Here is a 27,911-nt window from a genome sequence, read left to right on the forward strand (position 1 = left end):
TGTGGCTGATGTCAGTATGTTCTCGTTAAAAAAAGCTTTGCAGCCAGAGGAATGGGGGCTGGTCTTTCCTTTTTCATCCTGTATCTCATTGAAAAAGGGCCATCTTGCCAGACTGCCAATGAAAAGTCAGCAACTCGTGAGCAGATTCTCAGCTTGGTGTATTTAGTGTCTCATTGTACTGTTGCTTCCTGAAATCACATGCTATTAACATGTTGAACTAAATGAAGGCTATACAGGAGATAGGTCATAGATCTAAGTCGTGTCTAAATAATGAAACCATCTTGGGCACCATGTTGAAATGAAGCACATGTTACTGGAAAAAAAGCAGTTAGTTATAAATCAGTACAAGAATGTAACAAAATGCAAAATTAGTATTTATTTCCTTTTGCCTTTCATGAGAGTGAGCTAAATTCCAAGTGGCTGTCAAGACATTAAGTGCCTCTGAAATAAAAGTCAGTATTTATGTCTTGCCAGGCCCAGTAATACGCTTCTCATGTGCTTTTGTTGCACAGGTAGTATTCAGGAGGTCAATCTTCTCCGTCCCTCAGAGATGTCATATTTCTTCTTGGTGAATTTCTTCTGCTAGCTTCAAAGTTTACAGCAGAGTCTTTTGCTGTATTGTCTGCTTTGAACAGTGTTTCTTCATAGGTGCATCAGAGCTCCTGCTGGTTCCTCTGACCAGAGCAGTGATACTAAATCTCTGGCAAGGCAAGAATAGTTTGATGGGAGCAGGGGGATTGTCACATTGCAGTGACAAAAGACACCTACTCCTGAGTTTGCTACTACTATCAGCGTGAGTAGGAGGGAGTTATCTTCCTCCTCTCTCCCCAGGCTTGCCATACAAATCTAAAGAGAAGCAGGTCAATCTCAGGGTTCTTCTTGTTGAAACTTAATGAAGGAGGGGAAACAAGCAAGAATATAAAGAAAACAGCATGGATTTCTGCATCCTCCTGTGGGGGATCATTTGAAGAGCATTCTGAGCATGTCGGTTGTCTGTGAGCAATTGTTACGGTATGGTAGAACTTGATAAAGGAGTAGCTATGATAGTAACTTACAATTGCTCTTTTACATCAGGCTCTACAGGAACAGCTAACATCTGTCGTCCATGAAATTGGCCACCTCATTGATCCCATAGCTACTGCAGCTCGAGGAGAGGCAGCACAACTTGGACACAAGGTAATGTCCTGCTATTGCTAAGGTATTTGTTTTGTGACCGTGTCCCCCTGCTAGATGGAGTGTAAGTATAGTAGAACTTATGCTTGCTATATCTCTGTCCAAAAATGAAACATTACAACACATGTAGCAGAATTATGTGTTATTTACTGTGGCCATTACAAGATTTTAGTGCTTCCTTGGAGTAATTCCTCATCCTCCAGGGTTAATGGCTTCCTGGGGTTGTCCTGGCTTTCTTAGGTAACGCAGCTGGCAAGTTACTTCGAACCCCTGGTTTTAGCTGCTGTTGGTGTGGCATCCAAAACACTAGATCATCAGCAACAGATGACCGTGTTGGACCAGAGCAAGACACTAGCTGAATCTGCCTTACAGATGCTGTATGCTGCCAAAGAAGGGGGAGGAAACCCCAAGGTACAGTTGCTGTGCTTAACTAAGGAATTATTAGAGAGGGGTGGAGGGAGCAGGGGGAGAGAGCAGGAGTGCAGTGACTCACATCCTTTACTGAGCAGCCTGTGAGTGACATAGAATCCTACCACCACATCTTTATTTGCATTTGTGCACTGATTTGTGCACAGAATGCTCGCTGATTGTTTCCTGCTTTCTCCCAGGCATCCCATACTCATGATGCAATCACTGAGGCCGCTCAGCTGATGAAAGAGGCTGTGGATGATATCATGGTTACCTTAAATGAAGCTGCAAGTGAAGTGGGCATGGTTGGAGGTATGGTAGACTCGATAGCAGAGGCAATGAGCAAGGTGAGCATAGAAATCCAGACGCCTGTTGGTTTTGCACTCAGAAATGAATCCACAGTACAGGGGGTTGGACGAGCTGCTGTTGATTCATTTCAGTGATGGCTGCTGACTGACACTCTGTGCTAGGAAACCCAAAGATAATTTAATTTTGCAGATTGTGAAAGCAAACTGATGAGAGCAGTAGTGCTCATGCTAACCTACATGGTATCTGTCATTGGAATCACTACAAAGTATTTTTAATCAGTGATATGCTGGTGGTTAACTGCCATCTTAGGTCAATTGGGTTTGCATTTTGCTTGCTTTTCCTACTTATCTTCCATGTTAGTCTCCTAATTGACAGGCAAGACAACCTTGAAGCAAACTGTGTTTAGAGAAGATCTCAAAGTCTGAAGTGCTCTGCTGTGCTTTGTAAAGTACTTAACTGAAAATGTATAGTTGCCAAATGTATATGAGTTTAATTCAATTTTTTAGCTTTGCTGTCTCAAATTGAAGTTGTGCAGGACTGAGGCCTTCACCCACAGAGGAATCTTACATTGTTCTCTTGCAGGAACATTTTGTTTTGTAACCATTGCAGGCTCTGTTCTACATTAGCTGAGAAAAACAGATGGTTTGACCTCCTGTTAGAAGTTGATTGTGTGCACAAAAACTCTTCATTGTAAATTCTCTGTGTCTTCCAGGCTTGTAACATGGGCTGAAGTCTCTTCTAGCTTCCCTATATGCACTGATGCACTGGTTTCAGTTGCAGATTTCGAGAGAGAAGATTATAAAAATTAATATTTAATACAGTTTCATTATTACTTGTCAAGGATGCTGTGGTTTATGACTCACCAGTTTCTGCCATATTCTTTTTCTTGCAGCTGGATGAAGGTACGCCTCCAGATCCTAAGGGAACATTTGTTGATTATCAGACCACTGTGGTGAAATATTCTAAAGCCATTGCTGTAACAGCACAGGAAATGGTAAGCTGTTTGGTTAGAATGAAATCCAAATTCTTCTGCCTACATAAGGAACATCCAGTGATTTGCACAGTGTTCTGAAACTCCTTATAATGGTGATTTTTCAATAGCCTCATTTCTGTAGGGGCAATGGAGCAAAGGAAGTGATGACTCTTGGGTCTTAGTGGTGTGATCACAGGGCTGGCCTTCTACAGAAGGAGTGCTGGATTGGCTTGTGGCTCTTCAACAAAAACTATTTATTTAATCATTTTTTATGATAAGTACAAGGAAAACATTTCACCTATATCATTCTTCAGCAGCCTGTTTAAATTGTCACCAAAATACCATCTTACATTTATTTCTGACTTCAGGTTACCCTTTTCCACTCACTGTTCCATTCAGCTGTGAAATAATGTCAATGTTTTCAGACCCCTGTCATACTTAGGAGCAAATGTAGATAAACATCTCTGAGTGTTCTTTTCCGCATTTCTGTGATTCACCTGGTGTTGACAAACTGAGAAAGGATACTTGCTGAATTGGGATTTTCTGAACTCTTGTTTCACAGTCATGCTGCCTTTTGGAGAGTACTTCCGCTGCTGCTTTAAGAGGGGAATATTTGTGTGTGCTACAGACGTTTTTTTACAAAATTAATAGCTGTTGCACTCGAGGCATGTTAATGATTCTGCATTTTGTGACAATGCAGTTTATTGCCAAACAGTATAAATTTGTCTAAAATTAGTTGTACCCCAAGGATGGAGTTCTATGGTGTTTACTAAGACAAATTTGAGACAGAAGAAATATCTCTGATGGAAGGTAGGCCTTTTCTAAAGAGAGGTTTGGTTGTTTATACTGATGTTCTACCAAAGCATTCAGTGTAGCCCTACCTATTTCTTCTTGGTTCTATTCCTGCATCCTGGACGTGTTTGGCATTGGTCATGAGATTTTTATTTTTTTTTTCATTTCCATGCTCCTGATTTAGGCAAGCTCACCTTAGACAAGTAAGGTGGCTCTGATACACAGAGCCTGCTTCCCCCCCAGTCCAAGTAACTGTGTAACTGGCCAGTCCCCTGCTGTGTCAAAGAGTGAATTCCCAGCTCTAACTGCTGCTCTTTGATTACGCCCTATGTTCCGCGAGTGCCTGATTCATGTGACTCTACTAAAGCATGTTTGCTTGGGGTTCCTCATGGAGTTCTTGCTGGAGGATGGGTCCTTACATGGCAAGCAGTTTACCCTGTTTCATCAATATGGCCAAGCAAATGAGTGTGCTTCTAAGCTGGAGTGTATTAACAAATTATTCTCATGCCTGTCATTTTTCTTTTTTCTCTTGCCTGTGTTCTTTTTTCAGATGACTAAGTCGGTTACTAACCCAGAAGAGTTGGGAGGACTTGCATCACAAATGACCAATGACTATGGGCATTTGGCTCTCCAGGGCCGAATGGCTGCAGCTACAGCAGAACCAGAGGAGGTCTGCAGATTTTAGGCCTCTTTATTCTCTGTACACGGTGGCGTCAGCATGGGTATTCTTTTGCCATAGAGGATACAGCAAATACAGAGCAAAGGGGCAAGGCCCACTTGCCTCGCTCAGCTGCAGCACCATGCTTGCAGCCACTGCCAGTTGTGATACACCCCTTGTCTGATCAGATAATAGGTTCCAAGCCCTTGGGTAATCTGCTATCCACTGTCTTTGTGATGATTCTAAAATGAAAGCAGTTAATGTTTCCACTACCCTTGCACCATTAGCCACTTCTGTACCCAAGCACTATCTATGCTACGTGTGCTCTGATAGACCAACAGATGCACTATGTCTGGCTCACTGACACTTGGAATGTGGGACAGGACAACACATCTGCTCCCAGGATACCATTTGGCCAACTGTCCTTGATTGAATTCATGACATGAACAGAGTCAGCATTATAGGCATACCTTGGCTACTCGCATCTCTCACTTTTACAATCCACCCCTATTTTTGCTGAAAACAAAATTTGAAACACAAACTAAATGCAGCCAGACAAGAACTCTACCAAGCTAGACTGAAAGGAACTGAGTGTAGTCTCTCTTCAAAATGCTGTGAAATGTTAATGAGTTCTTTACATGTGTATCAGAAGTGATGTTTCCTCCTTATGTTTTGTGGAGAGATAGCTATCTTAGTTTTTTATATCAAGCTTTCCCTCTTCAAAATATACTCTCTATTCATTGTGCCTTTATACAGTGAGGCAGAGCTGCACAAAGTAGTAGGGAGAACATATTTACTGGTAACACACCTCAGTTTTAGTACTGCTTGTGTTTGGGCTCTTAACAAGAGGATTTAGGATTTACTGCAAAATGTTTCCAGTGAACATTCAGAAGTTCAGACCTGTTTTGCTGTTTCTCTTCAGCCGTTGTCTTGTTCTCAGTATATGCAATTGATTACAGAACAAGTTTTTTCTAGGAATGCTAGGAGGGAAGATTGTTAAAAACCTGTAGAAACTATGGAAAGGTGTAACATTTTACTTCATAAGTGTGGCTTTTTATGTTACAAGTCTAGTTATGAGAATCACCCAATCAAAGAACTGAAGCCTTTCGATGAAGCTTTGATCAAACATCAGAAAGAAACAGCTTGAAATAGTACTGGACAGTTTGTGAGACCAGGATGGAATCTCCTAAATTAGTTGGGGCTTTCACTTACAGAAAATTTGTAAATCCACAGAAAACTCCCAATTAATTGTTGACTATACATCTTTCCTTCAAGCTCATGTTTGGGTGAATTACAAATATATCTGTATGTGGGTGGATGGATAGATGGATAGATAGATGCTTTTCTATCTGTCTTGCTTGTAAGCAGTTTCACGTTTAACTGTTCTGAAAGTGAGATGCAGGCAACTTGTAGGAGCACAAGTTATCTTTTGCTTTTGGGACATCTTTTGTAAGTCAGTGGGAATAGGGTGCAGGAGAGGCAGGCTCCTGTCACAAGCTGACACACTTCCTGCTAACAGAGGAACAGGGACTCTACCTCATCTGTATTAACCTGTTACAGCAGTTGCTGCGTGTTCTCTGAGCACAATTACCAAAATCCCTCTGCCTCTCTCTTCTCATTGCGTGCCTCTGGTTACAGAGCTTAGACAAACTTCTTTGAGATATGGTAAGAGGGTATCTTGCCATCACTGGATGTGTCACCTTATCTAGATAAAAGACCTTCAAAGAGTTTGTGTCTTTGTAATTACATTCCACAGCAGAGAGACTACTGGAGTGTTGGTGCTCAGTAGCTATGCATTTGGCTTGATATTGTTAAATTTCTGCACGTTACTTTCTGCCTGAAGTTGAAATAATTCTATTTGTGATACTAATGGCTGTAATTCTGCCTACTTATTAATCCCAATACATGCTGACGTGCCTAAGTACCTGCAGGTACAAAAACTATCACGTTTCTAAACAGGGACCATACAGCTTATGCTGTAGGATCATTACTAAATCAGGAGCAGGGAGAGCAAGATTTTCCACATTTCCATGTGTACATGATCAGCTCTGGATAGTGTGAGATGCAAAACCAATCAATCTCAGCAATGTACTTTTTGACACAGTTTCTGCAGTGTAGAATAATGTCTACTTTTTACTCATCATACATACTAGAATACAGCTCACACTGATGGCACTGTTCTGCGAGAAGCCAAGTTGCTCCAATGTGACGAAGATGTGCTTGTGTTACATATGCTTGACTTGGGGACACACCTTATGCCTTCTCTTCTCTGGGCTCCAGTTCACTAGAACTTCTGTTTCATCAGTAAGCCTTTTGTACGGTTGTGCTCCAGGAGTACATAGTATTACCTCTGTCCTTTTTTTCTCATCTCTGCAGAGTGTAGCAGTGGGCAGAATATTGGTAATGAAGATTCGCTAGAATGTTCCCATTTGTGTTGACACAGTGTACCAGCATGACAGTTCTTTATTCACCTTGCTCTTGCTTCCTTTTTCCCTGTACCTACTCTGTGATCTAGATAGGGTTCCAGATCAGGACTCGGGTGCAAGAACTTGGCCATGGCTGTATCTTCCTTGTGCAGAAAGCTGGAGCTCTCCAGATTTGCCCTACAGACAGCTACACCAAAAGGGAGTTGATAGAATGTGCTCGTGCAGTCACAGAAAAGGTAAGACATCCCTCTGTGTCATCTACCAAACTTCCCCAGGGAGAAAGCTAGTCAAATCATTTGGGTTCAGGCATTTATGGAGTTCTTAACTTCCCATTGCAGTACAACATTGGTTGAATTACACCAAGTTCTTTCTTGCAAGTGTTCAGTGAAGTTCATTTGCTAGATTAGCCCATGCTTAGCCCTTGCTCATGTCTCTTATAACTTCAGCCTCACACCAGAAACTGGTCCAAAACTAATCCCGAAGACATGAGGTAGCATTTGTGCCCTATGAGGCACTGCCTTGGAAATACTAAGTCCCCATGGATGGCCACAGTTACCAAGATGAGGTTGGTCAATGATGTGATTTCATGTAGCAGTATCTTTCCCTTTAACCCTGGGCTAAGCTAACACGCTTAGAACTGTATCTTCAAACTGCCTGGAGGTAACTTGGTCTTTGGAAATGTCAACTTCAAACAGACAGCTTGGGTAGTTCAGCTTTGCTGAACCTTTTTGACAGTCTCTCTCCTTTTGTTGTGCATGAACATTGAGAGTCAAATGTCAGTTGCTTCTAGATTTCACCAAACATCTCTTGTTCACCCTACATTAGTGTGCTCACAGCTGTATAAATTTTCCACTGTGCTGTGTCCCAGGAGTATCAATTCCAAACTTAAGCAGGGGTGAACAGTGTCATGTAGAACGAATTACAGCTGATAAGGTGAGTAGTGATGAATCACAGGGACAGCTTTGAATCTGAGCAGATCCTCAGGAAGAACTGCACTTTTATCAGTCAGCACACACATCCCTGGTTCTGGAGCCTTTGTTCCAAAAGCCGAACTTAGGACCACAGTATACCATGAGAAGAGCATCACAGCTATGGAGCTTGGTTAGTACAACACTAATTAGATGAAATTTAGATCTCTAGCTTTTTTAGTGATTAAAAATGTTGCTAGATATAAAGGCATATATTGTATTTCTATGATTTTCTATAAATATGACCATATTTAGTGTCTATGCTTTCTGTTTCTCTGATGTTAAGGTTTACATCAGTGTACTGTGCAGGATGTGGGAGGTGCTTGAGGCTCCTGGTATGAAGGCAAAAGCAGTAGCTCTTGGCTCTGACATTTGCCTTAGCTGAAGTTCACCACATTGCCTCTGAATGGTATTCCAGGAAAGTTTTAACTGATGTGCTTCATCCTGTGATGAACAGATCTCTTCATTCTGCCTGAGAAGTGGGCTTCCTAGCTGAAGTCCCTTCTACCTGACAAACTTCATTTGGTGCAATGACTACTTGACAAATAAAGCAAGGAAGAGGAAGGAGAGGTTGAGTTGAATTTGCAAATATTGATTCCAGTCAAGCAAAGAGCTCTCTTTATGCAATGTCCCATCACAAGGCCCTGTTTCTAAGACCACTTGTTGCTTTATGTTGTTTCCAGGTCTCCCTAGTTTTATCTGCCCTTCAAGCGGGAAACAGAGGCACACAAGCCTGTATTACCGCAGCTAGTGCTGTGTCTGGGATCATTGCAGATCTAGACACAACCATCATGTTTGCCACTGCTGGAACCCTTAACGCAGAGAACAACGAGTCATTTGCAGACCACAGGTCAGTGTAACCGAAAAAGATAGAAGTGTGCATGGGGGCACCATGGAACTGGCAGAAGGCTTCCATGCACTGGTACTCCAGTAGCAAAAATCAGCTGTGACATCAAAAAGGAATCTTCTATGTACTTTTTTTCCAGCAGGTGTTCTTGACTGTCTGGCTGTTTGTCTTGCTAAATCATGCTTATGGGTAATGCTCTTGTGGACAGCAGTAATGGAAATGACACAGCTATGCCACCCATTTTCCCCGTTGGCAAAGATAAGCTCATTTTCCCTTCAAGTAGCATCTGCAACAAAATAATCTCACAGCATTTTTCATCCCATTAAGAGATTTGCTGCATCTGAGTGTTATTTCCTTTCCAGGGCTTCACAGCCAAGACACTGACTTAACTGCTTCACAGCCTAGTTGGCCTGTACAAAAACTGCCTGGCCAGCATTTATTTCCTGCCTTGACAGTTGCTCAGGGAAGAGGAAAGGTGTTTAAGTGGCTGCCATTCTGCAGACTGCAAGTCAGGGATTTCCATACAGGTGTGATCAATTTCCAGGCTGGCAGTCTACATGAATATGGTTCTAGTTCTTAGTTAAATTGACTCATTCGTGAAGTGCTTACTAAAAAAGGTTTCTTCTTTTACTCAAATGTTGCTTGGGATTTGTTGTCCTGGCATGTCAAAATGTGTATGGTTGGGGGAGAACTCTGACTCAGCCACATTCTCTATTCCTTTTGCCATTCCTGCTACTGCATTCCTGACAAGTAATTCCTTTCCTCACAACGTGCTGATTATGGTGGAAATTTGACAGTTACTTTTCACACAGCAGAGCCAGATTTTCTTCCAGTGTTAAAATTCCATCTTTTCTGCTGCCACTGACCTACCTCATTTCGTCTCATTTTAATAAACTGCCTGAGTCTAGCCCAAAATATAAAAAATGTAATAATATAGTGCTGCTGTTTTAATAGTCTGGTTTTGTGTTTTGTTTTCTTTTTAACTTTGCAGCCATGTCTGTGGTATATTTTCATGAGTCGACATTGGCCCCTCATGAAAATGACTTACATCAGCTCTTTTATGTCACTGTTAGTCACCATAGCATTGAAAATATTTTTTTCCTTTTCCACTTCCTTCCCTGCTTCTTTTTATTGTTTTTATTCTACAGGGAAAATATCCTGAAAACAGCAAAAGCTTTAGTTGAAGATACAAAATTGTTGGTTTCTGGTGCTGCCTCAAGTCAGGACAAACTGGCCCAAGCTGCTCAGTCATCAGCTAACACCATCACTCAGCTTGCAGAGGTAGTCAAATTAGGAGCAGCTAGCTTGGGATCCGATGATCCTGAAACACAGGTGAGGGGTTTTAAGATTTTTCTGATATTCCTGAGAGACAATTTTCAATTTAATAAGACTTTGTGAGACTTCTGCTTTTAAGCAATACAATAGAGGTCATCTCTTCTAGGACTTTCCTGGGTTGAGTCAGACATTGCTCTTTTTAGAATACAATCAAGAGGTTAAAGCATTGCATGGAGCTAGACAAGCCTCTGTACAACACTTTTGCTTGTATTTCATGATTGTGTTCCAGCTAGGATACTTTTGGCTAAGTATTTTTCTTGAGTGGAGCCCTGAATTATGCCATTTTGTTCTGAAGAGCTTCTTACCCTGGTTACACTGTGCTGTGCACTGTGTTATTTATGTAGGCTAACAAGCTCTTGCCATTCTCTTTTTATTGAACTCGGTAACTTCAGCCTCCAATGTAGATTACCTCAAATATTTCTTCACTCTGGATCTTAGTGAGATGGAGGTTGGCAAGCATATTGCAGATGTGCCTCTGCTCAGTTAGAAAAAGCCTTCTTGTTTACACAGTAGTCTTAAAAAGGGATGTGTGTTCTTTTTGTTTGACTTGTGTTACGGACTAAACTATCAAGATGTTCCTCTCTAGAAACGTACTTCTGGAAGCACTTCTCTGGTTTTCAATAAACTAGCATCATTTGCAAAATGCTTACTGCACATTGTTTCTCTCTGTAAGTAATAGCCAAGAATGTAGTACTTAGAATAAAAGCTATTGTGCACAAGTAATTACGTTTTGGAGAAATTGTAGGTTAGGGGCATCATGTGTCTTAACCAGAGCATTTCTAATAGCTGGAGTGTACAGTACTGTCACAACATTTGTTTTTTCCATAGCAGCAACACTTTCTTTACCTGGTGTGATAGTTTCAGATGTCTTACAATGGAAGTTGCTCTGCAGTGTAGGCAGTTAGACAACAGAAAATCACAGCAGTCTGTCTTGTGTCTCATCTGCTTATTTCCGTAGTCAGAAAGCTTCTAAGCTGTCAAAAGCCAAGTAAACTTTTCAGGAAGAGCTAAGACTTCACTTCTGTATAAGCTATTAGGGTAGAGGGAGGGTGATACTATTTGCGTAGCAATAGTAGGTGTTTTTTCAGCTGTGTTCTAAAAATCACAGCCTCATCCAGGCTACTGTTTCTTGCCTGAGGCTTGCAGCTGTTTCTCATTGCTATAGGTTGTCTTGATCAATGCTATCAAGGATGTTGCAAAGGCCCTTTCTGATCTCATTGGTGCTACTAAAGGAGCAGCTAGCAAACCAGCAGATGATCCATCCATGTACCAGCTAAAAGGTGCTGCCAAGGTAAAACCTTATTCTTACATTTTATTTGAAAGTACCTGTGCAATCACACTTACACATGCAAAGCTTTGGTTTTAGTAATTCCTGACTGCCTGAAGTCTCACCTCTTTCTTTGTTTCTTTGTCGTCCTGGCATGATACATGAAAATAAAGTTACACTATTGTGTTTTCATGAATCTCTCAGTTTCTATAGGCTGTCAGATTACTTCCATGTTTTTCATGAGAGAACTGTATTCTTTCTGAAGAGAAACTTCTTTTGTTTGCATGTCTGTATCCAAGAGCAGGTTCTCCTTTAATAATGTTATATGCTGAAATTTATCCCGTGTTGACTGGTCCCAAGATACTACATTCTAAGCAATGACATATGCTCAGGATAAGCATACAGCATCCTTATTTATATGTTGCAGCTTCGGGCGAGAGAGGGAGGGAAAGAGAAAAACCTCTCCAATAACTCTACAGCAGGATATTGTGCATTTCTGTCCCCTCCCTCCTAGATCTTCCCAGGAAGTACATAGGTATCAAAACTCAAAACACAAGCAGATCAGGACACACCTGTGATACCTCTGTACTTTATTTTCCCTTCACCTGAAATGTGTTATGGCATTTGCCTCACAAAGATCTTGTGATCTCATGTCTACAAGATATTTCCAGATGTGGAGATTTAGATATATTACTTCTGCATTGTGAGAGTGTCATGATAGCTTCTTGCTTGCCTGGAAGCTCTTCTCATTCTCATGTCTGTTGCTTACCTGTAAGTTCCATGCCTCTCTTCCTTTCAGAGTACATGGTAATTACTTACTGTTGAGGCACTACTTGAAAATTGCATGCCTAGTCAAGAAAGTGGCTTCTTGGCACTCTCTGCTGTGAAGAGCTCTCTGTATTTTAACTCATGACTGTCAAGGAGCAGGCATTGTAACTATAATTTGTGTCTCAACATACTGGGATAAGGAAAGGTGTCCTTACTGCAGTGATAACTGTGTTGTTCTGGATCAGCACCATTTGGTTTGTAACTGGAAGAGTGACATTGATTCTATATGTGCTTTTGGGCTTGAGGCTGGTGTCTAACTGCTTGCTTACCAGGGGTTTTTGTCTGATTCCAGAGATTGTACTGGGCAAGTTTCAAAAAGAAACACTACACTTTGTGTCACATCTCTTCCATCCTGCAGTGTAAGATGTGCAGGAAGAAAAGACACAATCCGAATAAGAGACTTGGCCTGGAAATGTGTATTTTTTGCCAGAATGCTCACAGGGAGCATTCAGAAACTGGCCAGCAGGAGAGCTGGTATTTAGTCCTACGACACATGCAGAGTTCAGAAGCTTCTTACATCTATTAGAAGTAATAATGCTACCTAGCTGAATTTGCTTTACTTCATGCACTGCTTTCTCTGAAATGAGGAAAGAATCACATTTTCATCCTCACCCCTCTCTTCCTTAGGTGATGGTAACAAATGTCACATCACTTCTGAAGACTGTTAAAGCAGTAGAAGATGAAGCTACACGAGGGACAAGAGCTCTTGAAGCCACAATTGAGTACATCAAACAGGCACTTACGGTACGGAACAAAGTGGCCATACGTAGCAGTCTTTGAAAGTATGCTCTTACCTTCAAACCAGCCTGCCCAGGGCCTCCTCCTCAAACTGTCCTTTACTGCCTTGCAGCACATCAAATGCGGTTAGGTTCTCTCTACCTATTGCAAATCATCTCTGAAAGTACAATGACAATGCCACTTCAGCCTGTCTACTTTCAGATGTTACCAGTCCCCACTTTGAGATTTGAGATAATACTGTCATATGCAAACCTGGAAGTGACTGCTTCTATGTTCTTTAGATGCTCAACTCTTACTACACTGAGTCCAGTGCTGTTTGCTTTTTTGATCCTGGCTTTGATCATGTCTCCTCAGCATCACACCTGTATTACACCTGCAGCTTAATCTTGTTTCTTTTTTTCCTGTATTGTGAAATGATAGTACCAGTGACACACAGCCTGCTATCTGAGATTCTGTCTAAGCAGGAATTAACAATAGTGTGGAACTCTCTCCCAAAGCAGGTGTTAGACAATGACAATTGCTTTCCTTTCTCTTTAAGATTTAAAACTAAAGCCTCCAGCTGGAGTTGCAGGTTGTTTTTTTTCACTAGTGCTCAGGTCACTGGCTGAAAGTAATACCTAAAATAGGTAGAATAGAATAACTTTCAGATGGAAGATACCTTTAAGATCATTGAGCCCAATTTTTAGACAAGCACTGCCAATTTCACCACTAAGCCCTGTCCCTCAGCATCACATCTACATGGCTATTAAATATCTCCAGGGATGAGAACTCCACCACTTCCCTAAGCAGCCTGTTTCAGTGCTTTACAACCATTTCTGTGAAGAAATTTTTCCTAATATCCAATCTGAATGTTTGTTGGGGATTTTGTTTGTTTAATTTCTTTTCTAATGTGTGTATGTAGTTGTTGGGAATTCATACAGTGTCTGCAACTTAATTAGAACAAGAGGACACAGTCTCAGGCTGCGCCAGGGGAGGTTTAGGCTGGATGTTAGGAAGAAGTTCTACACACAGAGAGTGATTGCCCATTGGAATGGCCTACCCAGGGAGGTGGTGGAGTCACCGTCATTGGAGGTGTTCAGGAGGAGACTTGATAGGGTGCTTGGTGCCATGGTTTAGTTGATTAGGTGGTGTTGGGTGATAGGTTGGATGCGATGATCTTGAAGGTCTCTTCCAACCTGGTCTGGTCTATTCTATTCTGTACCAGATCAGGAGCATTCTGTACCGTACAGATCTCCAGAGCACATCACTGTCATGTATTCTCATGAAGGCCTGGCCAAGTTGCATTCCTTTGCAAAACTGATACAAAGCTTGTCCAGATTTGTCAGTGAAGGATTGTGTGTTGCTGCATCTACTTTCTCAGTCTGACTGGTATCTCGCTGAAATGTGCCTCCTCTTCTTTTTGTCAGTATTGCTCTGGTAGTGATAATATTACCTCCCTCATGGGGAGAAAAGTGAAGTACTAGGGGAGGGTCAAGAGGAATCAAGGATGGCATACAGGCTCAAGAAAATGGGCCACACTTGATTGGTAGTCCAGGGACTGAAATGGAGCAGTGTTGAGGGATATCATTCACACAGTTAACTAGACTTTGTTTTTTAGTATCTTTCTCCACTTTTGGAGAGAGAAAGTGAAAAACTGATGAACTGGGAGCATAGGATAGATGAGGCTCACTTTTTTGTCCAGACATCCTGTGTTCTGTAACCACTAGCCTACTTAGGTTGTACTGCATGTAGTCAAGAAATCTCTCCTGATTAACTGTGCACTCAGAATTGCCCCTGCAATTCTTTTACTAAGAATGGCAAGCAAATATAGACTAAAGACAAGATAAAATGTTACCCTGCTCTTATTACTGTCATCTGAGGATTGTACTGTCAGATAATTCAAATTATTTGCACACCATCCATACTGCAAAATTATGTATTTAGATTAATAAAGGAGACTAAGTGTGGCGTAGGTGACAATATGTCATCTCCACTTCTTAAAGAAACATTTGGATACTTCTGTCCTGCACTGTGCTATCAGCAGTGACTTCAGAGGGCCCATTTTTCCAAGGGAAAGATCTCTTTATTGAGCAGACCAGCAGTCAGAATGAAGGCGGTGGGGGGGGAGAGTATAATGAAATGAATAGTAATTCTTTTGATGCTGTAACAAACTATCATCCAAGTAGTTAAATGGCAGGTGAGATGAATGGGTTAACCTTTTTGTATGCTTCCCTCAGCTTATTGTTTCTCTCTGCCGTCTATAGGTGAGCAGGCTTATCAGCACCAGGCTCATGACAAGCAGGAATGGTATTCAAGTACTCTGAATATGTTTCTAATTTCCTGCTGTTCAAAGGCTGCTTCCATTTGCTGTCTTGTTCTCTCGGTTGTAGTGCTTTGATTTGAATGGTTTATCAGACCTTCCTTCTGCTTTCGCTTTTAGGTGTTTCAGTCAAGCGAGGTTCCAGAAAAGGCATCATCACCTGAAGAATCAATCCGGATGACGAAAGGAATCACCATGGCAACTGCCAAAGCTGTTGCAGCTGGGAACTCATGCAGACAGGAGGATGTGATTGCTACGGCAAATCTGAGCCGCAAAGCAGTAGCTGACATGCTAACAGCTTGTAAGGTAAAGATTTACTTCCTTGCCTAAAACTGATTTTATTTTATGGTTTTGTGTTCCTCTAAAACCCTGGAATGTTATACTTACTGTTCAGTTTCTTTGTACTAGTGCTCTGCTTTCAGATGAGAAAGTTAGTGGTTGTGATAATTTTAAGGGAACATATCTCAGGATTTGTTTTGTGCTAGGCATTTAAAAAAAAAAAAAAGTAGCAGAACTAATATTGACTATTTTGTTTTTATGAAAATGAGGAATTTTACTTGACCTGAAATGTCTTAGATTTCAGTATTCTAACTTGGAGGAGAAACAATTTGTGCAAGTAATGGAATACATGAGTAATCCTGTGGTCACTAATACGATTTTGGTTATTTCTAGCAAGAGTGAAAAGAATGGTGAAAGGAAACACTCAGGTCTGTTTTGAGTAGTCCTTTCCCTCCTAATCAAACCAGTTGGTTTGCTCAATTTCTTCTGTGTTTTTCAAAAATGTGTCTTGCCTTTGCACTAAAAATATATATAAAAATATTGGTACCCTATTTTCCACACTTGCTTGAGCTAGACGACTTGCAATAACTGAGGGAAAGTATGTGTCATATAAATGGCTATTAAGCCACGTGACTTTGTTCTCATGATGAAAAATATCTAGATGGGGATTAAAAAAAAAAAGGAGGGCTTTTGGTCTTCAGTAGTAACACAAAAGTGCTTTCCCCTGTAAATTATACTTATTTACTTTTGCCTTTGTGTGTATGGAAGATGACAGTAGGATAATGGTGCGCTCTGAGGTGTGTAATTTCCGATATTCAGTCAACACCTAGCTGCCTGCATCAGTCCCAAATTAATTTTTAGCCTAACACTGCCCAGGTGGAAAGATTAATTTTGGTTTTAAGATGATCCTCATATGGAAGTGTAAGTTATATAACTTAGAACTGGATCTGCACAAAACTATTGAATGAGACCTTATATTTTGACTTAGTTTTCTGACAGGATTTTTGGTGTCTGACAGCTCTTGACCACTTTGCATTGTTCAGATTTTGTGACCTCTCCATTTCATAAATTCAGAAAGCAAACCAAATAAAGAAACTCTAATTTGCATGGGAAAATTAAAACAACTGTGCTAGTTACATGAGAACTAATGTAGCCTAATTTATCTTAAGTACAATCCAGTTAATTAAAACATCTAAAGTAGGCTAAGATCAGTTCGTAGTTGTACAGTATTCTGACAAATCAATTCAGGTATGAACTCAGATGCTGAAGTACACTAAACATCTTTTGTCATTTGGAAGTGTGCAGACACATTTTTGTTTCAGTCTCTCCAAACAGGCAATAAATTCCCAGGAACAGAGTTTTCTGTTTCAAAAAATGTTGTACAGACACTCAGATACATGATCTACAGCCCAATGCATGATTTTTGAACATTTAATTGTGAGCATCCATCTTTTGAAGTTTACATTTGCTCTCAGTTAATTTTATGGCTTTGGAGCTTGTGCAGTGCAAGTGGCCAACAGACACTACTTCCACTAAACAGCATAGGTCTGGAATGCTAGAAGAACATTCATGATCCCCCAGGGAATTACCTTCACAAAGCATGCTATCTACAGAAGGAAAATTTTACTTGCCTGTAACGATACACTGACAAGGAGTAAGCTATAGTTTAGTCTTGTCTACCTTTCGTGAATGGGGCAAACAGCAATAAAAGTCTCAGGTATGCTAATTGTGTGAAATATTTAAAATGTGCAACAAAATAGCCAGGTCATTTAACAAAGGTTTGTACCAGACTTCATTTAGAAAGTCCTGCTTCAACAATTTTGGCTCACATTTAGAAATCTTATGCCATTGATTTGTGCAAATTGATTACTGCACAAGGCATTTCCATGACAGCCATTGAACATTAGTGCTAGGAGCAGCAGTCCTAGCCTTATGGTGCTGGAACAGCTGTGCTATGCAATGCAGCTTGGGGTTTGTGAGACTGGACAGATACTGGAGGGGATTCCAGTAAGGTTAAGCTAGACTGTACAGTAAGGAATGACAAATAATCAGATTTATATGTCCTTTGGGCAAAGATGAAAGTGTGCACATAGGATGTGTGCTAGAATTGTATAGAGCATAGCTTAGCTTTCTCCCATGTCAGGAATTTAAATTGAAATTCTATTTCATTGCCAGCTGCTGAAGTCAAGTAGTGTAAGGGATTTGACTTACTAGCAATTGTATATATATGCTTGTGCTTGTTCTGATATACAGGAATTTACAGTGCTCATTAGTTGTAGATGCCATTTCAAAGGACAATGAGGTTGGTTACTGTGGGATATAATGAAGAAAGACAACTCTCATTAAAGTCAGTAGAAACACTGTAATTGCAGCTACTGAAGGCTAGAGCAGGCTCTAAGAGAATAGCGATTTCTGATTATACATATTGGTGGCTCCCAAAATAAGAAAGGTATTGATGAAACTGATGCAAGCTCAATAGACAGTTGTGGTTGGAGCACAGGCCCTGTGAAGAACTGCCTGTTTGGCCTAGAGAAGAACCTTCCAGGAGAGGAGACAGTGTCAGGATATTTACTTTAGGTGCATGGCAGGGACGTGAAACAGTGGTCAAAACTTAAAACATAGGAACTTCCAGTTATTCTGCTGTGAGCACAGTTAACTTCAAAGACCCAAGTGATCTAGTGTGAATGTAATGTTGACTTCGCTTCAGGCAGGAGGTTGGAATATGTGAGTTCTCCAGGTCCCTTCAAACAGCAGTGACTTTCTGAGTCTGACTACCTCAGTACGTTTTACCTCCATGATTTAATCATCAGTGCTCACGAGCTAGAAGTTACAGTACTAGGGTCCTTGCTGCCTTACTGTTTTGGAAGCCTAAGAAGAAAAAGAAAAAGAAGTCCAATAGTAAAAAGTAGTGTCAACATGAGGAAATAAATGTGTGTTCTGGTGCTTCTGACACGTTTCAGTTCGAGATGCCTTGGTGGCCTTGCTGAGCAAGTCTGGAAAAGTAATAGTGAGATTTCTGTTGGGAGGTTTCTCGGTTACAAAAATGTCTTACTAAACTGTCTGTAGTCTACTGTGAAGTATAAAGCTTGTTTTAAGACTCACTGAACTTTAAAAATGGGCCCAAAATATTCTGATACCAGTCTTGGTTATACATGCAAAACATAAAAAGATATTTGTATTTCTCTCCTTCAGATGCTTGCTCTAATTGCACATATAACAATATTGAAGTGGAGAAGCATCATATTAGGGTGCTTACTCTGTATTCACATGAAAAATGAGTTGTTCTGCATTTTCGGGGCTTCTAGAGCTTGTTTGAAGCATGCTGAAGATGGGAAAAATCCTATCCTGTTTGCTCTGTTTCCTCCCATCTCCTTTTTCTTCAGTTAAAGAGATGGGAGGTGGCTATGAAGAGCCATTTTTATGCTCTGCTGATCTAGAGTTTCCCGGCAGAGGGAGCCATAGCCCAGCTGACAGCAGCACTTGCTCAGCGTCTTGCGGGTCGCAGGAAGGTCTCAGAGTAATTGAGCAGCGAGAGTGTGCTTGAACATGAAAGATACGAGGCTGAATGGGTACAGAGTTGTTCTGTGAAAGGAAATGCTGGGTTTTAGGAAGTTTCACTTGTGAAAAAATAGCGTTTATGTTCAATAACCGTTTCTTAGGCATTTATTTTAAAAATACAAGGCTTCAAGATGGTGCAGTTTTCACTTTTTTTATTAAAAATTAAATGGTTTCATTAGTCAGGCTTACATCAGTCATTATAATTAGTAAAAGTCCTGAAGAAGTCAAAGAACTGACTCTCTTGCTTCTTCTCTGTACTTAAACAGCACAGCCCATTGCTGTGTACATCTCTATGTCAAGCTAAAGCCACAAATAAGCCTTTACTGGCAATGTGTTATCAGATAACAAAAAGCAGCTAAGGCTTTTGGGACTTTTTCTTAGTGGGTTTGTTAGTTTTGGTTTTGTCTCTCGTGTAGAATAATGATATCCTGGTACTTCTGTAGCACTTTTCTGCTGTTTCCAAAGCTTTTTATAAGGAACAAACTCTTATCTTCGGCTTGTTGAATGAAGAAGGAAAAGTGAGAGGCTCACATCTGACCTATGTATTGGGCTGGTGGTTGACCTCTGATTGGCCTAAAGGCTTCTGGAGTCTGCCCAGAGCTTTGGTCTCTAAACCAGATAGTCATTTCTGGTTTCATTCCTTGGTGGTAGGCTGTACAGGCTTACAACAAAAAAATGGGTTTAGTGTATTTCTAACCTGGAAGATATAAGCAGCCATTTGTGGGTGGCAAAACTACACTTAATTGGTGGTGGTATTAGTGGAAAAAAAGAGCCCAAACAGCAAAAGCTTTGCCTTGTAGAACAGTATATACATAACCAAGAGCCCTTCCAGCCCCAAGAGTTTTCCAAAAGATACATTTTCTCTAGAAGAAATCATAAATCCTCCTGTATTTTCAAATGGTTCTTCAAGGGTTTCTCTATTTTGTTTTTTTTTGTCAACTGGCAGAAAGTAGTACTACTGTTGACAATACCTGAGGAAAGGCACTAAGAAAGGTTGCTGGTGCACACTCAGACAGGAGGATGTGCTGATAAAAGGACAAATGTCCCCAGTGCCATTCTCAGAACTAGAGCTCTGCTGCTATTTGCGCATGGTTTGCTTACACCTTTATAACAGAAACAATTGGCCTTCATTCTCAAATGTCATTTGTACTTAATGAAAAATCTCTTCCTTTCCCATATCTTCTTTGTGTCATTCTTCTCTTGTGGAAGCAGTTTTGGGGTACTAATATTGTTTTGCCTCCTCAGCAAGCATCATATCATCCAGATGTGAGTGAAGAAGTTCGAGAGCGAGCCCTGCGCTTTGGAACAGAATGTACCCTGGGATACTTGGAACTCCTGGAACATGTTCTCCTGGTAAGGAGCTGTCTGCATCCACATGCTGGATCCCTTCCAAGGAGAATAATCTTGACTTCTTTCTGTAGTGGCTGCTAATGACACATCTTTATCACAAGATTATGAACAGTTTTGTTATTCGGGAAAAGCAAGCTAAAGGAACTCAGTGATCCATTTTTAGTTTAGAAGTACTTTGGGGAATTTTTCAGACTGGGTCTCTGGAACTCAGTCATGGTACTTCTTTCGCACTGCATGCCAGAACAGGCCACAGCTTCAACTCAATTTTTACTCATTTTATTTTCCCTCTGCATAAGAGGTTTAAGGTAAGAAAGGCCTGTTCCCTCAATAAAGTGGAATAGGCTTTTCTTACCTTACGGTGCTTTAATTGCAGAGCCCTAAAGCCATGAGAAAATGTCCCCCTCTCTCCCTGACAATGTTTGCTGTCTTCAAAAATTGACTCTGACATGGATTACAACCTCAAGTGAAAAGCACAACGCCTGCATGGAAAAAAGATGTATAGAATGGTAACTTCATCTTGACTCTTGGATGACATCTATCTAGAACTAGTCACATATATACATCATGCATTTGTGCTGTGCTCCATGAGTATAAACAGGATCTGGAAAGTAGGTGAAAAAAAGTTTCAGTGTTCCTCTGAAAGTGATCAAGTAAATGACAGACTTTTCGCTCTGGGGACTTTTGCCCTCTTTCCCCTGGGTTCTAACTCTTGGGAATTGTGGCAGAGATACAGTCTAGATGTAATACAAGTGATTTGTTTCTGTGGTTATCTGAGCTGTTCTTCTGCTGTAATCTTTCTAACAACATCCTTTCTTGGATTTATTTTGCTCAGTTAAGAGAAAACAATAGCAAGATGGTTTCAGTGTCAGTCAGTCTTGTTGCTTCCTGATGCCTGTTTCTCTGGTAGTTCAGAACCCCCAGATCTACAATCTCATTTAATTTGCAGACTCCAGAAACATGGATCATCTCAGATTAGAAATCTTTAATTAGTCCGTGTGGCACCTTGTGATACAATCGTTGGTGAGTTCAGTCATGACATTGTTAGAGTAGGGATGATTGCATAGGTATTTCAACACAGGGATGCCAAAGAACTATATTCAGCAGCTGATCATTTGAAGGTGATTCTATAATACTTTTTGAGTGCAAGAGTTGTCAGATGTAATACTGAAAATTTCTTAAATGTATTGGCTTGTGCAGAGGTTCCATTGGGCAAGTGGCACGAAACTGATGTGATTGCTCAAGGGAACTTTCCTCTCATCACCTAACTAGGGGCAGGGCACAAGAAAACATTCACTGCTAATACTAGAAAATGGGCTTTTCTCCAGCAGTTTAGAGAAACTAAGCCAAATGCCCATAATACCAGAGAATTTAGTGCTAAAGCTGCATATTACTCCCACACACATCCCTCTGTTTTGGAGAATCCTAGCTTTAGTGCTGGGAACTTCCAGACAATGTCATCAGTTCCGGTAGAGATGCAAAGCAGTGCCACTTTCTTAGTGAGCATCAGACTTTGCAGTATAAGCCTTTGCTCCTAGTGATTCATTGGGAATTGCATTTCTCTCACTGGTGTCATGTTTTCTCTCAGTCAATTGCTGTGTGAAATAAATCTTTCACTAGTGGGTCTTGGGAATGTTCAAACATTCTCTGGAATCCTTACTAATATGCATTGGTATATTTGATTATTTTTTTTTTTTTAGATCCTTCAGAAACCAACTCCAGAACTAAAACATCAGTTGGCCTCTTTCTCCAAGCGGGTGGCTGGCGCTGTTACAGAGCTCATCCAATCAGCAGAAGCAATGAAAGGTGAGTTGGGCAGCCTGGCTACCAGTACACTGTGCCTTTTACTCCAGGGATGATGATCTGTCAGTTTTTGTAGTTCAAAACAAAACCAGAAATTAACAAAGACCCTTTAAAGTATGTTCTGGGTGTCTTGGAGCCACCTACTTCCATTCTTTTAATTTCTCTGCTGATACTCACTTGTGCACAGGATTGATAAACATGTCTATTTGATCCTCTCCCACTTTAAAGGACTGGTCCTAACTCATCAGTAAATCTTGTGGCCTTTGCAGGTCAAACCATCAAGCAAAGCACCAAGAGCCACAGCAGCAGAGAGCAAAGCACAGCGCCACTCTTCTTGAACTGGTGGCTGAATTGTAATTGGATGGCTGGTTTCTTTCCTTACACTGTTTCTTCAGTAGAACTAAGTCCTTTGCATTGCAGTGATAGTTGCTTTCCAACTTCAAATAATAAGGGATACTATCATTTTACTGAAATAATACTCATCTTCTAGCAATGATGTCAGTTTTAGGTCTGTAGTGCTTACATTCCTTTGCCTGGTCCTGCCCTGACAAAGTACCCTAATGAAACAATAAGACTTCAGAGAACTGTGGCCAAATACAATTCAGCACTCAAATAAGCAATGCATTCCATTGCTTAGAGAAAGTTCACTGTTCTTAACAATAGATAATGTTTTTCTCAGATACTGACTTGCTGAGTACAATTTTTAGCCAGTGGTGCATGCCAACTCTTAGGACAACAGTTCTAACATTCTACATTTTACATGTGATTAGTATATATTAAAGGTGGTGTTATTAATTAGATGGCTACTGCTGAAGCACATTTACTACCAGATTTACTGGGAACTTCAAGACCTCTTTGCAGCCATCAGAAAGGTATCTAACCTTTGTAATCTCAAAGATAATAGAATACCACAGAAAAACCAGTCTATTTTTTGTTATTCTGCTCCCACCCCCCAAAGGCTTCTAGTAAATTCATAATTATTTAATCATTCTTTCCTAAGCTAGACCAGAGAACACTATATATTCTTTTTTTTCCCCCGATGTTCTGGATAATCTGCACTGCAGGTTTTCCTCAGTTATTTCCTGCTTTTGTCAGTACACATTACTTGGGAAAGAGTCCTAGCAAAACACTTTTCATGTATCGGAATCCCTTACCCTTACATTATGTGTTGTCTGCCTATTCCCACCCCATGTCTTAGTATAGTTACAGTGATCTACCTGATGATTTTGCCCTCTGCAGGTAAATTTATTGAATTCTTCAGGCCTTTTTTCTGCACTCATGGTTCAAAATTTCCATTTTCATTTGCTAAGAAGCCAAGACAATATCAGAATCTTTCTATGCTTTTTAAAAACCCACAACTTTATATTGTCTAATTGGGATTAGCAGGAGGAAACATAGCTCACTAGGATACAGTACCATGTGCTTCAGCCTTCTCCCTAAACATCATAAATAGGAACCAGTCATTTTGTATTCTCCTGTGATTTAGTCATCCATAGCAGAAACTGTCTCATTCTTTAGTTGGTGCAATGTTGATCTATAAGCATTTGAGGTTATTTCCTTTGTTCGATCAATCAGACATGGCTTATGCTAGTCCTGATGCAAAGTGCCAGTATCCTCTCCAGTCACTCTTTCTTAATGTTTCAGTCAATATTTTACTATTAGGTTCACTCAAACTTCCTAATACAGTTTTGATAAGTTTAAGACAACCTTAAGAAGAGTTTGGGAATTTTTTTTTTCTTTTGTCTAGCTTAGTCTTTCTTTGCCTGATGTATACTGCTTCCCATCCTCTTCTCTTTCTGTCTGCGATGTCAATTCCTCCCCTTGCCTTTAGTAGTTATGAAATTAGAAGTGTTCTTGTTTCTTTTCCTCTCTCTTCATGATTTTCCTTTTGTCTGTTTCATTGCTTCCCTCAATCCAATACATGCATGCTTTGATTCTTGTCATCCAGATAATAATGTTATTACATTAAAAAAAAATACACTGACTGCTTCCAAAAATCTAAGATCACCTCCAGCCATGGACCTACAAAGTTTGAGCAAAGAGAAATGCCAAAACCTCAACAGCAACAAAAAGCTGATCTTTGGGTATGTTTCAGAAACTATGTTAGCCTTCTCTACATTGCTTGTAGAAAGCACATCTTTTTTCACAGTATCACAGTATGTTAGAGGTTTGAAAGGATCCATGGAGATCATTGAATCCAACCCACCTGCCAAAGCAGGATTACCAGTGGCAGGCTGCACAGGAACACATCCAGGCAGGTTTTGAAAGTCTCCAGAGAAGGGGACTCCACAACCTCTCTGGGCAGCCTATTGCTGTGCTCAGTCACCCTCACCATGAAGAAATGTCTCCTCATGGTGAGGCGGAACCACATGTATTCCATCTTGTCACTGGGCACCACCAAAAAGAGCCTGGTGCCTTCATCTTGACATCCACCATAGACTCTGATAAGATTCTCTCTCAGCCTTCCCTTCTCAAGACTAAACAGCCCCAGGAGTCTCAATCTTTCTTCATAGGAGCAAAGTTTAAGTCCCCCAGTCATCCTTGTAGCACTCTGTTGGACTCTTCAGCAGATCCCTGTCCCTCTTGACCTGGGGAGTCCAAAACTGGACACAGTATTTCAGGTGCAGTGTCACCAGGGCAGAGAGGAGGGGGAGGAAAACTTCCCTATACCTGCTGGATGCTTTTCTTAATGAATTCCTGGAAGCCACTGGCCCTCTTGGCCACAAGGGCACATTGCTGTCCCATGAATAACTTGCTGTCCACTAGGACTCCAATATTTTTCTCCATGGAGTTTCTTTGCAGCCATTCAAGCCCAAGTCTACTGGTACCTGGTGTTACTCCTCCCCAGATGCAGGACTCTGCACTTGACCAAGTTTGGTGGTCTGCAGCAGACGCCCACAACAGTGTCACCCATGATTGCATGTCCTTTAATATGTCCTTTTTAGTCAATGCTAGCTTCATCTCTAACCACTACCAAAAAAATACACTCTGGGAAGTGTGCGGCGGATGAATATCTGTTGTCTGTAACATGTTCTCTTCACCATACAATCAGTGTACATTATAACTTGGTCAAGTTATATCTTAGTAAGAGTTCTGATAAACAGAAAGTGAATGACAGCTAGTTTTGCTCCCAGTATGGACAGTATCTCTTTCTGAAGCTGCTTTGCTTACACAGTCACTTTCAGAACAGAATAATTCTGCAAAATATTTCTTCCACTAACTTATGTTTTGCTCTTGGTAGCATAACTCCAGTGTTTTTATGCCATTATGGTACTAAAATCAGCTTTCAGTGATGTGCATTCTCATGTGCACCTGAAGTGTGATTGTAAATCATCCTCTTTGAATGGCAGTTCACAGTGGTACTAAAGTTACTGTCTTCATCTCCATTAATTTCAGGGACAGAGTGGGTGGATCCAGAAGACCCAACAGTCATTGCAGAGACAGAGCTTCTAGGGGCTGCAGCCTCAATTGAGGCTGCAGCAAAGAAGTTAGAGCAGCTGAAACCAAGAGCAAAGCCAAAGGTAAGTGTACATCCCCATTGTTTCTTTGAAGTTAATAAAGTAGAAGATGCATATAGCCCATATATTGGTGTATACTTTGTAACTGTCCATGATAATGGTATAAACAATCAAACATGCACCAGTCTCGATGCTGACTTAACCCTGAAGGAAGAGAGTAAAAAAATGCTTTTCAAGGGAGTGGGTCAAGTATCAGCCATGAGCAAGCAGGAAGAAAAACCAAACATGAGAAATGTATTTAAGAATTAGTGTCATTATTATTCATTATTTTTTTTTCTGTTTCCAAACATATTTTACTGATGTGAAAAGTCATTCTCATGGGGTTTCCTTTGAAGACCCTTTGTTCTCATCTGAGTATAGCAGGACAAAGCAGCAGCAGCACAGAAGGGATTCAGCAGAATGCAAAAGACATTCAAGATTTTCTAAAACTAAAAACATAGCATTTTGCACCATGCTAAAAGAATAGCTGTTTCAGTATCAAATCAGATGTGGGGTATGTCCATCTCTATTTAATTTTTCTGAAGGGAGAGAAACTACAGTTCATTTTGAAAGCAAGTAGCGTTTCGTGTTGCCAGCTCATTTCAAACATGTCTCTGAATATAGTCTATAAAATTAAGCCAATGATTTTTATGTGTGGTACAGAGGGAGCATGTGAAACTGCTGGTACTTATGGTTGTATGCATAGCTCACAAGACTGGATCACAGAGATTGCTACCTTTTGCCTGTTGTAGAGTAACAGGCAGGTTTTAGAAGAAATTACTATGCTGCCTACAATTGCATCTCTTTAAAGTGAAAATTAAACTTTGCCTGTTTTGTAATTGACTTCAGAACTGTGTGTCTATTTCTCTGGTTTTGCTGCTTTGCAAAACTGTTTTCTAACTTAAGTTAATGAGAAGTCTTTGTAGAAAGTAGAGCTTCAAGAACATTCAGTCTTGGGTGATTTGTTTTGGTGTGCAGGGTTTTATTTTGTCCTTCAGGAACATCAGATGAAATAGTTCTTGGTAGCTTCAATCTTTGAGGACTTCCCACCCTCTCACACACTGTCCCTTTGCTTAGTAATGGGAATAAATTAGATCATGAAAAAGAAATGTTCTTTGTCCTGCATTTTTTAACAAGTACATCCATTTTGTTTATAAAGAAAAATAGTCCTTTATTATGAGGTCCTTCAGAGCAGAGGACTCAGGCTGAGTCTAAGGAGAGGACGAGTCCTCCATCACCTTTTCTATACAGTCTCTGCACAATAGCATATGTATGTTGCCTAGCGACCGTGGAGCAGTCTCCTTCCAACCTCTAAGGCACTCCAGGGTCATTGTTGTTTTCCAGTGAATACAGACCTCACACCTGCTCCTCATTTAACATGTTCATTTGAGTATCCAGCCTGATCTATTGCTTTGTTTAATTGTCATTTTCTGGAACAATATTCATATCCAGATGTTTCATTTGGTATTTAAACAAGTTTTACATCCTTTATTAGATGTTTAATCCCTTTCATAATATGGATTACAACACATACCAAAGGTACTAGGAAGATCAGAATGACTCAAATACCACTTTTTGTGCTGAGGAGTTGTGGTTCACATCCTCCCAGCGTAGGATTTCCTGCTTGAACAGGCTCTGTCTTTCTGATGCTTGTCGTAGTGCTGTAGTATGAGTGCTTAGACTAGGTCATGGGGTTGGTAGTACTGCTTTTCCATATGCTTAGTTTATAAAAGGTAGGAATAGTAGTTATCTTCTACAATGGAACAGACTGCTGGCCCAGCTAGACAAATACCCTGCTTTGGTTTGCAGTAATTGTCATCAAGTAAACTCACAGAGAAGTCCTTAGTTTGGTAATTCCAGAATAATTTCCATGCAGGAAATCATCATCATGATGATTGGTGGCTTGTTCTGTATTGCTGGGTATGCTTCTGTTATTGGGGCAGATTTTTGCACTACTGGGAATGATCTCGGAGAACAGCCTTTAAAAAGGCACAGACCTACCAACTGCTGCTTGTGTTTTATTGTATGATACATATTCTCTTTTCTTTAAATCCTGGTCATTTGGCCACTGGCGAATGTGCTCCTAAAATGTTTAGTCCACTGTCCCATTGATACCCAGTTGATATATGCCTGTTTTAGGAGCTGGTATCTTGCAAGAACTTTGAGGATTGTCCTAAGCAGGTGCTACTACCCCTTCCCATATGTTCAATATTCTTATTGTAATGCTCAAGGTGGGGAACGATCTGTGAAGCAATGAGATCTTTATTGCTTATCAAGCAAGTTTTGGCCATCATATTTTCTTTAAATACAACATGTTTTTCCTGAGTGTGGACTCTTTCTGTTTTTCAGTTTTGGAGGGTCACATGTCTTAGATTGCAACCACATATTCCTCCTGTTATGCAAATT

At 40.6% G+C, this 27,911-nt stretch overlaps 1 protein-coding gene across 3 annotated transcripts in view; it reads left to right on the forward strand.

Moving 5' to 3' along the window:
* Window positions 1–27,911, forward strand: part of TLN2 (talin 2) — a 152,028-nt gene that overhangs the window by 114,252 nt on the left and 9,865 nt on the right. For all 3 annotated transcript variants that reach the window (XM_054169272.1, XM_054169274.1, XM_054169273.1), the window contains 14 exons: window positions 1,075–1,176; window positions 1,414–1,584; window positions 1,782–1,928; window positions 2,783–2,884; window positions 4,206–4,325; window positions 6,829–6,975; window positions 8,391–8,557; window positions 9,703–9,886; window positions 11,055–11,180; window positions 12,612–12,728; window positions 15,142–15,327; window positions 20,104–20,211; window positions 21,906–22,011; window positions 25,405–25,529. In XM_054169272.1, coding sequence (XP_054025247.1) covers window positions 1,075–1,176; window positions 1,414–1,584; window positions 1,782–1,928; window positions 2,783–2,884; window positions 4,206–4,325; window positions 6,829–6,975; window positions 8,391–8,557; window positions 9,703–9,886; window positions 11,055–11,180; window positions 12,612–12,728; window positions 15,142–15,327; window positions 20,104–20,211; window positions 21,906–22,011; window positions 25,405–25,529 — 1,908 coding nt within the window. The remainder of the gene's footprint in view (window positions 1–1,074; window positions 1,177–1,413; window positions 1,585–1,781; window positions 1,929–2,782; window positions 2,885–4,205; window positions 4,326–6,828; window positions 6,976–8,390; window positions 8,558–9,702; window positions 9,887–11,054; window positions 11,181–12,611; window positions 12,729–15,141; window positions 15,328–20,103; window positions 20,212–21,905; window positions 22,012–25,404; window positions 25,530–27,911) is intronic.

The sequence above is a fragment of the Dryobates pubescens genome, chromosome 17, assembly GCF_014839835.1.
Source record: "Dryobates pubescens isolate bDryPub1 chromosome 17, bDryPub1.pri, whole genome shotgun sequence".
Classification (NCBI taxonomy): Eukaryota; Metazoa; Chordata; class Aves; order Piciformes; family Picidae; genus Dryobates; species Dryobates pubescens.